Source organism: Astatotilapia calliptera, chromosome 8, assembly GCF_964374335.1.
Source record: "Astatotilapia calliptera chromosome 8, fAstCal68.1, whole genome shotgun sequence".
Lineage (NCBI taxonomy): Eukaryota > Metazoa > Chordata > Actinopteri > Cichliformes > Cichlidae > Astatotilapia > Astatotilapia calliptera.
The window spans coordinates 13,720,802-13,734,545 of NC_137429.1; the positions used below are offsets into that span (position 1 = coordinate 13,720,802).

A 13,744-nucleotide genomic window follows, 5' to 3' on the forward strand; every position below is an offset into this window, starting at 1 on the left:
GCATGCCATTCAGCGTGTTAGTACGAGCTCGGGAGCAGCTTGGGAGAACAAGAAAACAGAGACTGCTTTAGATTGTCTTCCCAAATTGACTCAACTTTATTCACAAGTACAACAGTTTATATAGAGGGTAAAATTCATGAGACAGCAGATTATCAGTTTAAACCAGTACAGACCAAGATAAGGGAGCGTCTTCCTGCCCTTGGGTGAAGAAGCATCCTTTGTGTAGTTTATTAGTTCAGCTACAATTGTGATTATCTCAGCGACATATTTTCAAGGCACAAAACAAAGAGTTCTTTCATTAGTGAAATCTGAAACAAACCATTTGGCCTTCAACAGGCGTCTAAAAGATTAAGAAACTAATGTAGCTGAGGGAGTGATCTCTGTGGTATTTCAACCTTGTACCAGCCTGTGATTCTCACACATCAATTCTTGGGTCAAAGAGAAAAATAACTAAAACAAAGGGGCCTTATTGAATGACAGAGTTTTCCTGCATAATGTCACTATAAAACAATATCCTGTAAATGCTAACCGTAGTGCTAAAATACCTAACAGTTGGAATATAAAGTCTAGTGTTGTTGTGTTAAAACATATAAAGCCCTGAAAAATGGATGAGCATATGTTGTTCTAAAAGCTATATATATAAATATATTTCAAAACTCATGGTGCCTTTCCACATGTACAAACTACCAACTCCATAGGCACTTAAGCACCCCCATACCATCAGAGATGCATGCTTTTGAACTGAGTACTGATTTAGCCAAGAACATGTATGTTTTCCAAAAAGAATTTCAAATTTTGATTTGTCTGATGGCAGGACAGTTTTTTATTTTGCCTCAGTCCATTTTAAATTAGCTTTGACGGCACATAGAAGGTTTGCTCGTGCTTAAAGTAAAATAGGCTTTATGACACAAGAATGACACTTTTTACTGGCAAAGCATCCTAAGGAAATGTAAAGATACACAGACGATGGCTTTAGATTAGTCTTTAATGTAGATAGTTTTTAAAAAGTAAAAGATAAAATAAATAAATAAATTGAAAATGAAAACAAACACTGGGCACACTGCTTTTAAACAAATGACTTGCACTGATGTAATGAAGTACTAAACAATGTGCTACTCCTGGTACTCAGTAAGTATGGCTTAGACAATATTTGATAATGTAATTGCTTGTATTGTAATTATTTGTATTGTAATTGTTTATAATGGTTGGCAAGTTGAATTCTGACCTCATCTGTCAGCCTGTCCATCACCACTGGAAACAAGAAGTTACTGGAAACAACAACAGTTCCTCTGCTTTGTCTAGATCCACAAAGACAGTTCAACTGCTATTGACTTTCTCTATACGGCTCCACCAACATCCTCAAATAAAACATCTCATCTTTAGTGCTTTTCTCAGCACTAAGCCACACAACCAAACTTCAACTCTTTCAGTTCTTTTCAATTCAATTCAGTTTTATTTATATAGCACTAAATTACAACAACAGCTTCCTCAGGGCACCCACAATGAAAACAGAGAAAACCCCAACAATGAAATGATGGCCTATAAGCAAGCACTTTGGGGACAGTGAGAAGGAAAAACTCAATTTAACAGGAAAAAAAAACTCCATTGGAACCAGGCTCAGGCTGCAACCGGTTTGGGGTACTTCCTCAAATTTTCTTGAGAGATTTTCCAGAGGTTTTACTTTATTGATCTTTTGCTATTCAGTCCAGTTACTTTTCCTATGTTTCCTCCTAACCTCTCAATAATAAGCCAACATATCGGCTTCAGTAATTGTTAACTAAACTTGATTTGATTTGGGCTCGTGAACATTGTGAACTGTGCGACACTGGTGCTACTGCGCATGAGCACAACTTTTTTCCCTTTCTGGTCAAACAACACGTGCAAGGTACGGCATTGAGTCTGCGGTGTACAAGTACACTAAAACGTTACGTTTATTGGATTATTTGACAGAATAATGCTCTTCAGATGTGCTGCTGGCGGTTTTTATTCGTTTAACGTGATTTTTAAAAAATAGTTTGCTAATGCATTATTATGTGACCTTGACTCGTAGCTTTAGTAACCTTTAGCTAGCTAAGAATGCTAAAGTGCAGATATAAGTTAAGTATAATGTCTTGATACAGTCATTTGTTATATAACACTGAAAGGTACTGAAATGAACCGCTCATTTTCGACAAATGTGGTTCGACCAAACCTGCCTTTGAGGAAACCTTCGTCGATCCCAGCGGGTGTTTGCAGTACATTACCTCCTCCAAGACACCTCACCATGCCCAGCGCTCCAGCCGTGCGCCTCCCATCAGGCGCCATTGGGGACGGTAAAAAAAACAAAACAAAAAACCCTCCAAAATGTGCAGTTATGCTGTTATTCACCGATAAAACTAAAAATGAAGGAATCTGATAATTCTGTAAAAATAATTTGCTCGTTTTTTTTTCTTCCTTTCATTTTGCAGGTCCCATAAATTCATCAGTGAACAGGGATAAATCTGGAGTATGTATTGTTGATGGTTTTGTCGTTTGCTAGATATGTGTGGGGTTGATTAGAAATAAGTATATCAAAGAGAGTGCTCAGATTGAGCACTTTGGGGACAAAGTTAGAGAGCCATGGTTGAGATGGCATGGGCAGAGGAGGGATAGTGGATATATTGGACTCAGGATAATTTTGGAGGTGTAAGGCAGGAGAAAGAGGAAGACCTCAGAGGAAGTTAGGATGCACTGAAGGAGAACATGCAGAGGGTTGGTGTGACGAAGGAGGAAGCTATTGAGGGTTAGAGTGAGACAGATGATCTGCTCTAAAAGGAGTTTCCAAAAGAAGTAGAAGACTGTTGAATAGAAGTAAAAGTCAGTACTATTTTTGTTTCCCCTTACAGTTGTTGGGATCTGGTCAGCCATCTCTGACTGTGCGTTTCTGCAACTACTGTGGTCACCAAGGTAATATGACAGTTTAAATGTGGCATTGTGTTTATTTGGCAGCATGTTTTTGTTTGTTTTTTTAAGCCAGAGGCTCTTAATTTGTTTTTGTTTTTTGGTTATCTTTAGTGATTTGCACTCTCATTTCAGCGCTGTTGTTCTTGTGTAAGCATTTTAGTAAAGTCTAAAATAACTGTTCATTCACAGGCAATTTTCGATGCAAGCGTTGTAAGAAGGTGCCTTACTGCTCAGTGGCTTGTCAGACAGAAGACTGGAAGACCCACAGACATGTGTGCAAAGCCGTTGATCCAGAGCCTGTAAAGTAAGCTTGGGCAACACAATGTGCTTCTGGCTGACAGTTGTTAATATTAATGAATGCTTAAATATCCATTTTTTGTTTTACCAGCATAAGATGAAATTAGATGGAATGCCCAATAAATAATGTGAAGTTGTTTGTTTATCTTAATCTAAAGAGGGAAACCAGTGGAAGCAGCGGCTGTGCCAGCTAAAGAAGACAGAGCCAGCCTGGGGGAGCTGAAGGTAATTGCAATACTTCACTGATATGCTAATGCGAGTAAAAGTTGAAAGCTTCACATTTGCACAATTTGAAATCAAAACTAAGTTAAAGAAAGTAATCTGTGTTATTATTTTTTTTAAATTTGTATATTGAAGCACGGTGAATCGTCTAGCCTCCAGAGGGTTTATTTTAAGGACTTGCATGTAACTAAAGTCATCAAGGGAACAGACATCCAGGTAAAATGTATCCAGTTTGCCTCAAGCTTCAAAAGTAAAAGCAGATTTTTTGTGTGTTATTAAATACCAGAATGAGTGATTTGGGTTGTTGCTGTTTTTAGGCGCGTGTTGTAGAGTTCTACAGCCCCAGCAGGTTTTTCCTTGTCCCTCAAAGCCCTGAGTTGCTGGAATCTTTGCAGAGCATCAGTACAGAGCTTCAGAAAACATACTGCAGCTCCTCAGTGACAACACATGTACCCTGTGTTGGAGAGATTTGCGCGGTTCAGTTTTCCTGTGATATGGTGAGCCGAGGCCTTCTTAAGCAAGTCCTCAGGTTGCTATTTGTAATATTTACATTGGCTGTGTTTTGACTTGGGCCCACTTTTTGTGTGTGTGTGTCTAGAACTGGTACCGAGGCCTTGTACAGACTTTGGCTCCTGACCATAAGATGGCTAACGTCCTTTACATTGACTTTGGCAATGAAGAAAATGTCCCTGTGGATAGGATCAGAGCCCTGACGGCTGACATCAAGCCTTTTTGCCCATGTGTGGGTGCATATTTGCACAGTTAATACATTCCCTGTGACATGCTGGCATTTTAAATTTGGTCCTTGGCTCTTTTATTTGCAGGCAATGGAGTGTCGTATCACAGGGGTTGTGCCGGTGGCGGGGAGCTGGTCAGGCGAGTGCTGCATTGCTGTGAGACAGCTGCTGGCTGGCAAGATTGTCACAGTTAGGCTGGTGGAAACTGTAGAAGACGGTCGCATTCATGCTGTGGATATTCTGCTTTCCATGGGTGACTTATATAAAACAGAGATGCACATTTAAAGGATCTACTGAAGTTAAAATGTTTAAGCCCAGCTCTCGCCCGGTCTCTTTCTTTTAGGAAAACAGTTGAACACGTTCCTCCTTGAACACGGCTATGCAGATAAAGAGCCAGTTAACATCGTGCCAACTGTGCAAGATATCAGTAAGATTCATATACAACATCCTCAGTCAGTGCAATTTGTAACATTTAAAATGTGTTTTTGTAACCATTTTTTTTCTTTTTCTTCCCCAGATGCCATGATGAGCGCATCTTTGGAAAACTTCCGGTGCCTCTCTGATGGAAAAGATGACAATACCTGGGCACAACTACCAGAGCCAATAACACAAGCAGTGGGTGATCAGCTCTCTGTTGTGGTCACCCACTTCCAGTCACCCACTGAACTTATCGTGCAAAAGGTGGAGAACGCTGGTGAGAAGCTGTTGCTGAACTATTAATGCAACTTAAATCACTCAACCTTTTTATATACCTTTAACCTGTGCTGAGACTTTGGTTTGCAGGACTGATTCAGGATTTGCAGTTAAAGCTGAGGGAACACTGCTCTCAGGTTGCAACCCCACAGAACTTTAGACCAGCTCCCACCACAGTGTGCTGTGCCCAGTTCTCAGGTATAACATTTTAGTACCTATTAATGTTTTACAATGGGAGTATGACGCTATAGCTGGCTATGAAAACTGTTGTAAGCTGTACAGCAGTATTGTAGTGAACACTAGAATCGTCAGAGGGGTCTTTTTAAACCCTGTTAAAGTAAAACCTAATCATTAGGGCTACAGCTGTTGATTATTCTAGTAATTGAGTATTTTGTTGTTGTTTTTGTGTTTGTTTGTTTTTTTTTTTTTCATCGATTGATCTTCATCTTTGGTGATGTTGTTGTGGGATGGGGTCAAATTGATCCCCTCAGTGGTTCGAGGTTTCAATTTCTGTCAGTCCTAGTGTTTGACTTGTTTTTACACAACATGATTTGGAGCTACTGAATGCTGTGGAGTTAAATATTTGTATTTGAAAAATTAAATACTTTTATCTAGAGCTGGGCGATAGAACGATAACGATATGTATCGCGATAGACCTCGCCGCTCTTGTCCTCTTAAAAAAAAAAGAAAAAGGAAAAAAAAGAACAGCCAATCCAAATTACGTAGCGCAGAGCCAAACCAATCACAGCCGCAGCGTCACGTCACGTGACTTGTTACGTACAGCACAAGTGCCAAGCCGCACATGTGTATTTGTTTGGGAAGCAGCCAGCCACCGTACCGCCCGGGTAATGGAGGAAATGAGTGTGCCGACTAGAAAAATCAACCGAGCGTGACCGAAGAGAAAACAGACGATGGTTCCAATGTCGGAGAGATTGTCGAACGGAAGAGCCATAGAAGTTCTGTAGTGTGAAGGTATTTCGGCTATTTCAAGTCTGACAAAAAACAGAGTAGCGTGCACTGTAAATTGTGCCGAAAGCAAGTCTGGAAATACAATAAACTGGTGCATGCGCTACGTCCACACGTACCCGGGTATTTTTGAAAACGCAGATTTTTCTATGCGTTTGCACCTTTCGTCCACACGTAAACGGCGTTTTTGGTCACTGAAAACAAAGATTTTTAAAAACTCCGTTTTTGCATTTACGTGTTGACTAGAAAAACATGGGGCGATCGTGGCTCAAGAGTTGGGAGTTCGCCTTGTAATCGGAAGGTTGCCGGTTCGAGCCCCGGCTTGGACAGTCTCGGTCGTTGTGTCCTTGGGCAAGACACTTCACCCGTTGCCTACTGGTGGTGGTCAGAGGGCCCGGTGGCGCCAGTGTCCGGCAACCTCGCCTCTGTCAGTGCGCCCCAGGGTGGCTGTGGCTACATTGTAGCTTGCCATCACCAGTGTGTGAATGTGTGTGTGAATGGGTGGATGACAGGGGTCCTTAGGGACTAGAAAAGAGGGCAGCACGGTGGCACGGTGGTTAGCACTGTTGCCGCACAGCAAGAAGGTCCTGAGTTCAATTCCAACATCAGGCCGGGGTCTTTCTGTGTGGAGTTTGCATGTTCTCCCCGTGTTTGCGTGGGTTCCCTCCGGGTACTCCGGCTTCCTCCCACCGTCCAAAGACATGCAGCTTGAGGGGATAGGTTAATTGATTAATTGACGGACTGGCGACCTGTCCAGGGTGTACCCTGCCTCTCGCCCTATGACAGCTGGGATAGGCTCCAGCGCCCCCCGCGACCCTGAAAAGGATAAGCGGAAGCGAATGGATGGATGGATGGATAGAAAAACGGAGAAAACGCAGCGTCAAAGGTGTGCACATTTTTTGACGTCACACTGTGCGCCATGTTATTGTTTCAGTGAAATGAATTTCTACAATACTGTTACTGTTAATTCTACTCTCTGCAGTGTTTAAATGCTTACATATACACACAGTTACTGTCCCTCCACACATACGACTCGGTTCTGCTTCTATGCCCCAGCTTTGTTTACTTTTTCCCACCGAGGCTTCTAGACTTCTGATTTCTGCACATTTCTGCACGGTTAGGAATCTAGCGCCACCTGCTGCTTTGGCATGTTCATAGCAGCGTTTTCCTTCATTTCTGCCTTTACGTGTGGACGGATTATTTTTTAAAACGAAAACGGAAAATCTCAGTTTTCAAAAATACCCGTGTACGTGTGGACGTAGCCTCAGTCTCTGACTGGAAGCGCTAATTCGTCATTCGGCTTTTGTCAGACTAAAGTAACTGTTAAAACTGTTTGAAAAGCTAAGCTATACAACAAGGAGAGATTGAGAATTTCCTTTTAGTTCTCAGTTTATTTGCTACTGACGAAAGTTAGTCAGTTTTGTCTGTTATTCTGTAAAACAAACCAAAAATTATTTTTAGAATTAATATTTTGTTTCTAAGTGGAATTGACAATTTAGTCTGTTTCGTTTGTTCTATTTTGAAACTTAAACGCTTTAGCGGCTGCCTTTTGTGTAGTTTGCAATATTTGCCTTTATTTATCTGAAAAAGTCTCATGTTCCTTAAGTACATCTACCCTGTTGAACTTATTATGGGAAATAAATATTTAAATAAAAACAAGCTGCTGATTATTTCACATTTTACTTGTGAGCAAAGGCACATTTAAATCTTACAAATATAGTTATTTGGCTTATATCGTGATAGATATCGTTATCGCCTGAAATGAAAAAAACCTATCGTGATATGAAAAAATCTCATATCGCCCAGCTCTACTTTTATCATTATTTGATTTCAAAGTGTCCTGTGCCTGAAATGTATTTAACAAGCTAATTCAGAGATGGTGTGTCTTTTAAAATGGTGTAATAAATGTACTTTCTGGCTCTTCGTGTTTTCTCTCCAGAGGACAAGCAATGGTACAGGGCTAAGATTCTGGCTTATTCATCAGAGGAACGTGTCTGTGTGGGGTACCTTGATTTTGGCAACTCTGAGGAGGTCGGGTTAGGCCACCTTAGACCCATCGCTTCCTCACTCTTACGCCTTCCCATGCAGGCTATTCCATGTGGTCTAGCAGGTATTTTTTCCACTATGCAGTAGATTTTGAGTGCTTAGCAATTCTTAAGCGTGTTAAGCTGTGAATGTGAGAGAGCTCAGTTTTATGCCAAATGTCATTTAATTTTTTTCACCTATTTTTACTTAAAGTTACTTGTATACTTTGACTTAAAAACACTACATTTCTTTGGTGTTGTCTTTTTTTAAATGAGAAAATAATACAGAAACGCATGATTAGTGTGTCCCTCTGTTGTTTTTGGGGGCGGTGTTTCCATTCCAGGGGTTCAACCTGTTGGGGAGAGCTGGCCGGAGGACTGCCTTCTGGCTCTGCAGCGAAGAGTGTCAAACCGAATACTGCACATTGAAATCCAGGGTGCACATGGGGGCAAGGCATTGGTGACCATGATTGATGAGTCCAGCGATCCACAGGCCAATATAGCTGAATTGCTGATATCCGCAGGTTACGCTGCACCTTGTGCTGTTACTACTGATAATGAGACGGTGGTTACTGCAGAGGCCCAAGGTATGATGCATCTGAAAGTAATGGTTTTATTGGGTTTTTAGTTTGTTTGGGGTTTTTTTTTTTTTTAATGGGGAGATTAATTTGGATTCATTTGATGCATCTTGGGGGAAATGATGATGATGTAGAACTGAAAACCTGAAGCAAATATTCCTTTTTGGCAGAGGCCTGTGACATTGACATGGATTTTCTTCTTGTGGTCATAAATTTACCTGCCATAGTCACCACTTGCTTGTGGATAAGTTAGACATGAATAACCAAAGTACTTTATAACTTGATTAAGTGTATATGTGATTTGGCTTCGTTTCTCCCAGCATGTGAGCCTCTGGTTTGGTCTTGTACTGAGCTTCCTTGCAACAGCCAGGCGGTGGCACTGTTAGTCACTGTCGTGGCTGAGAACCCAGCAGCGTTTTACTGCCGCATTGACAGTCCTACAGGTATTGTTTCTTTAGCCTAAATAGCCGCCATTTTTACCCATAGCAGCATTGTCTCGGCAAATATACAGAGACTTTTCGTTAGTAACTAGTTATTTTTAGATTTTTAAAGGCAGCAAATCTATCAGATTTTCAGTCATGTAATTATTCTGCAATATTTTCCATATATTGTAAAAATGTACAGTTGCATTAGCACCACCAGTGTAAGGATAAATGTTAGCAAAGGCTTGTTTTATTTAGTGAAAAAACATTCAGATATTTTATATCAAGGAAATAAAAACAGAAGTGAAAAGAAAATTAAGGATACTTTTAATGAGACCACAGTAATAAATAAGCAGAAGAGAGTGGATGGTAGTCTGGGTCTTTTGTCTTTGTAAGCAGAACAAACAATATGATGAGGTGGGCAACCCCACCATGGTGTTTACAAGCAAGCAAAAATGCAAAACAATACTGCAAATAAAATGCCAGTAATTAAGCTATAAATATCCAGTATGAAGAGAGTAACAGCATGAGTCAGAGGATTCATTTATTGATGCATGCATGTGTTATCTGTGTGTTTGTCAGACCACCAGCGCCTGAAAGAGCTGGGGGCTCAGTTAAAGCAGCATTGTGAGGCTGATGCGTCACCTTTCGAGCCCAAGGTGGGAGAGCCCTGTTGTGCCCTGTTACCTGGTGAGACCATCTGCTGTACCACTGACTTTATAAATGTCATCAGCTCAGCAGCCGATTGCTAAAACATGACACAAACCACACTTTATTGTCAGTTAAATGTTCTGGGGTTTTTATTATAGCTGCTTTTTCCCCACACTGTGATCTAAATCCACTCATGATGAATCTTGTCTTTCTTTGTGTTTGGGGCATTTATGGGACATGATGTGCTGTTTGTTCCCCAGGGGATGGAGCGTGGTGTCGGGCTATGGTGACGGGGCTGTCTGATGACAAGGTAGCTGTGAACTTTGTGGACTATGGCTACAGCTTGACAGTTGAAAAGGGCCACCTTCGATCCATTACAGCCCAGCTACTGACTCTACCCTTCCAGGCAGTTCGCTGCTGGCTCACAGGTTGTGTGTGTGTGTGTGTGTGTGTGTGTGTGTGTGTGTGTGTGTGTGTGTGTGTGTGTGTGTGGTTGAGAGCTCTGTTTCACAATATGAAGCATATTTGAAATGTGAGAAATTGTCATATATTTTGGCACATTCATGGAGAGACTGCATTATAGCTTTGGAACTGTGTGAAAGCCAGATGGAAGTTTGTTCACGTTTGAATTAAAAAAATACAAAAATTTAAAGGGTAGATTATACTGAGTGGTGTGTGTTTGATTTTTAGGCGTGGAGCCTCTTGGATCAGAGTGGAGCAGTGAAGCTGTGCTGTGGTTCCAGACTCAGGTGTATGGTGAGCAGCTCTCTGCACGTGTCCTCTCTGTCACTGAACAGGGCTACGGTGTGGAGCTGGAAAGCAGAGGAGTAAATGTGGCAGCTGCCTTAATTTCTGCGCAACTAGCTAAAGTTCCTGGAGAGATTGCCAGAGAAACACATGGAACAACAGGCTCTGCAACCAAACAAAGCGTGAAGACAAATGAGCAAGATCCCTTAGAAACTCAAGTCTCCAGTCAGACAGAAGTTAATTTCAAAGAGATACCAGCTGAAGGATGGACTGCAGTGTCCACAGAAGGTCAGCCAAAGAGAGGAAGTCCTCAAGATGCTGGTGGTGATTTAGGAGGCTTATTTATAATGTTGCATTCTGGTTTCAGTGCCATCTTTTCCAGTGGAGTGGAAGACTGTGGAGCTGCCGCTCAGTGATGCCTTTCAGCCTTATTTTGCGGGCATCATTAATCCTTCCATCTTTTATCTGCTGGGTCCTGCTCAAGGTTGAAACAGTTGTCTTCTACTGTCTTATAAAATGCATGTACATAACATAGACCTTGCTGTGTCTTATCTAATTGCTCTCTATGCTTGTGTTTGTTTGTTTATTTATTGATTTATTTCTGTAGTGGATCAACAAAAGCTTCAGGAGGTGATGGTGGAGCTGGCTGTCTACTGCAACAGCCAGGCCACCTTGTCCACAGCTGTAAAGGGCAAACCAACTCCTGGGGCTGCTTGTTGTGCTCAGTTCTCAGGTGGGGTTCTTTCAAATGTGCCAGGGTTTTTTGTTTTTGTTTAATTTCGGTTAGGTTTTTTTCCTCACCTAGTTTGGATTTTTAGGTCACTGTAACCCTGCTATACACACAGAGAGCAGCACTAGTTCACCGTTCGCAGGCAATGCAGTAACTGTTTCTAGCCACAAGGGGGCAAATGGGTTCTCACAAAAGTTGTTGGATGGAACTTGAAGGCTAGTCCTGAATGAGATGTTCACAGATAATCTAATTTTAAATATTTCGCCTTGCTTGATTGAGGGAGACTAATTTTCACATCTCATAATGCTTTGAGGAAATGTTGTTTACTAATTTTCATTTAATAAATAATATAAACATGGTAACAAGAAAAAATCAAGTGAGGACAAAATTGCTGTTACACTAATCCTGTTAGTGTACATCCAGTTTTCATTGCTGGCGGTCTGCTCTGGAAACCCCACCTGAAATTCTTGCTCTTACAGAGCTAAGCTGGTAATTTCATGTCTTCTAGTAGGTATAATTACACTGTGTGTGTGTGTGTGTGTGTGTGTGTGTGTGTGTGTGTGTGTGTGTGTGTGTGTGTGTGTGTGTGTGTGTGTGTGTGTGTGTGTGTGTGTGTGTGTGTGTGTGTGTGTGTGTGTGTGTGTGTGTGTGTGTGTGTGTGTGTGTGTGTGTGTGTGTGTGTGTGGGGGGCTTTAAACACAGTATACACGGAGTAGGCTTTAGCTGGGGTTACATTCCACAGTCCAGCTTACAGCAGGTCTGTTTTCATTGAGCTTTTAGTGCTTGTAAGGTCAGAGGAGTTCTATATGTTAGTCCAATGAGGATAAATGTAATATTTCATTCAATGCTGAGTAGTTTGACAATTTTTCTTTCTAAATTGTGTTGGAATTCCTGTGACTACAAAACAAAATATAGACTTGGACTTCTTTTTTTCCAGCTGACAATAACTGGTACCGTGCAGTAATCCTAGAAGTTGGTGAGAAAGAGGTGAGTGTCCTCTATGCAGACTATGGCAACAGTGAGAAGGTGCCATACTCCCGGATCTTGCCCATCCACAGCAACCCGCTGGAGCTTCCCTTTCAGATCACTCGCTGCACTCTTGCTGGTAAGGCAGCACAAGTATTCTTTGTCATTTTCTGGGCTTTGCTAGTTTACTGACTCGTGTCGCACTGCCTCATGTTTATTGATAGGTAAGGAGAACTTTCCAGCAGAGTGGCCTCAGGAAGTGCAGCTGATATTTCAAAACGCGGTCTTGGATGGGGTACTCGCCACAGTCCAGCACTTTGATGGCTCTGCTAACGTGCTCTCACTCACTCTGCCCGCTGAGAAGGGCGGGGGAAACGTCACTGACATGATCTCAGAAGCATTACATGCCCAGAGGAGAAGTAACCCTTGCACAACCTCGACCCAGAAGACTGACAAAACTGGCAGCAGCACATCTGTCAACACTGCAGCCGCACCAGACGGCTCTAAGCCCAAATCGGTACCCGAAAACCAAAAAGAGCCAGTGAGCACCACAGTGCTGGCAAATACTGTGGATGCAATATCCCAGCATCCGGAAGAGAAGATGAATATTTCTGCAGCATCGGCCTGTGGTTCGTAATAAGATTGTGATTGTAGGATTAAGTTACTGGTTTCTTTTTAGTGTAAAGAGAACTGACAAAACGTATCCAAAATAATGTGAGATTTTTTAAGTGCCGTATTTTACTTTGCTCAAGTATATTTAGGTTGGTAAAAAGATGTGTATCAAGTATTTAATTGATAACAGGACTGGGTCATTGTTTTTTGTTCTTCAGGAGAACCAGTGAAGGAGATTACTGAGCAAATAAAGCCAATCCAAAATACTTCCAACAGTGATGGTGTGTATGTTTTAGATTAGAAACTGAATCGTTTTCACCTGAACTGACAAGTGTTTGGATTTCTTTGGACATGACGTTTTGCTGTGCTCTGATTCTCTTTCCACTCTCATTCAAATCCTAGCCCTTCAGACCTCAGGCTGCTGCTGTCTGAGCCTGCAGGCCAAGGTCAGAGTTGATCTCACAGTTTTGATTAACATTAAAAGATCTTAAATGGCACTATTTTATAAATGCTTTTGTTAATACTACAAAATGTTTTTATATTTTTCTCTAAAATTAAATGCAAACGAGCGACTGCTTTATTTGCTTTTCTCTTCCACAGATCGATGAGCTGGAAGAGCTGATGAAGCTGCAGCTTTCGCTGATCCAAATGTTTGTTGGACAGAAGAAATATGATAAACAACATTGTTGAATCCTGTTTTTGAAATCAAGGTTGTTGTTCTTTCCCAGATTGTTTCTCCCAAACTGAATCTGGTCTCCAGAAGCTGCCAACCAGCTTGTGTTTGCTTTCTCCGTATTTCTTTGTACCTTTTAATTTTGTTCCCTTATCTGTGAGATTCTACTCTATGTGCCTCTTTTACTTATGTTTTGAATTTTTGGTTAAGCTGAAGTTATTTTTTTTGTTTGCTTTTCCTCTGGAAAAAAATGCCAAAATTCAACAACAAGAGATGTTCAGCTCTCTTTATCTTTGTGTGTCTTCTGTAAGTGTTGTGGCCCATGCTGTGCTGCCATCTGTTCCTTTATTGAGTCGTAATAACCTGTTCAGGTGAGATGTTCACACTGACTCACTTCTGTTTTGACATGTTTGAGTTTTATGTAAAACTTTGTGGAAAAAAGACAATACAGCGATGTTTGTGTTCTTTTAAGCTGATGGATTACTAAAGCTTTCTATACAGTAA

The 13,744-nt window shown here is 41.3% G+C and overlaps 1 protein-coding gene across 2 annotated transcripts; it reads left to right on the top strand.

Annotated features, from left to right (window-relative positions):
- The first annotated feature begins 1,690 nt into the window (after positions 1–1,690).
- On the top strand, positions 1,691–13,686 carry tdrd1 (tudor domain containing 1). 2 transcript variants are annotated; one of them, XM_026163095.2, is made up of 26 exons: positions 1,691–1,885; positions 2,145–2,312; positions 2,448–2,485; positions 2,865–2,925; positions 3,112–3,226; positions 3,378–3,444; positions 3,577–3,657; positions 3,759–3,938; positions 4,040–4,183; positions 4,266–4,431; positions 4,522–4,605; positions 4,696–4,872; positions 4,962–5,069; positions 7,777–7,947; positions 8,206–8,448; positions 8,760–8,882; positions 9,444–9,551; positions 9,773–9,940; positions 10,203–10,547; positions 10,627–10,743; positions 10,867–10,992; positions 11,927–12,094; positions 12,180–12,584; positions 12,786–12,848; positions 12,970–13,013; positions 13,168–13,686. In XM_026163095.2, the coding sequence occupies exons 2-26, from the start codon at positions 2,153–2,155 to the stop codon at positions 13,255–13,257; spliced, it is 3,552 nt and encodes a 1,183-aa protein (XP_026018880.2). In that variant the 5' UTR covers positions 1,691–1,885; positions 2,145–2,152; the 3' UTR covers positions 13,258–13,686. The 2 variants fall into 2 exon arrangements, with proteins under 2 accessions (XP_026018880.2, XP_080161604.1); XM_080305478.1 differs by lacking the exon at positions 1,691–1,885 and having other exon boundaries at positions 1,923–2,312.
- The last annotated feature ends 58 nt before the right edge of the window (positions 13,687–13,744 follow it).

What these genes read in the sequence shown, in the direction of transcription:
- tdrd1 (XM_026163095.2), top strand. Translation starts at nt 2,153, where the DNA reads ATGAACCGCTCATTTTCGACAAATGTGGTTCGACCAAACCTGCCTTTG. An exon ending in GTGCTGTGCCCAGTTCTCAG is followed by an intron (nt 5,070 to 7,776) that starts GTATAACATTTT and finishes TTTTCTCTCCAG; the next exon opens with AGGACAAGCAATGGTACAGG. An exon ending in TTCTGCAGCATCGGCCTGTG is followed by an intron (nt 12,585 to 12,785) that starts GTTCGTAATAAG and finishes TTTGTTCTTCAG; the next exon opens with GAGAACCAGTGAAGGAGATT.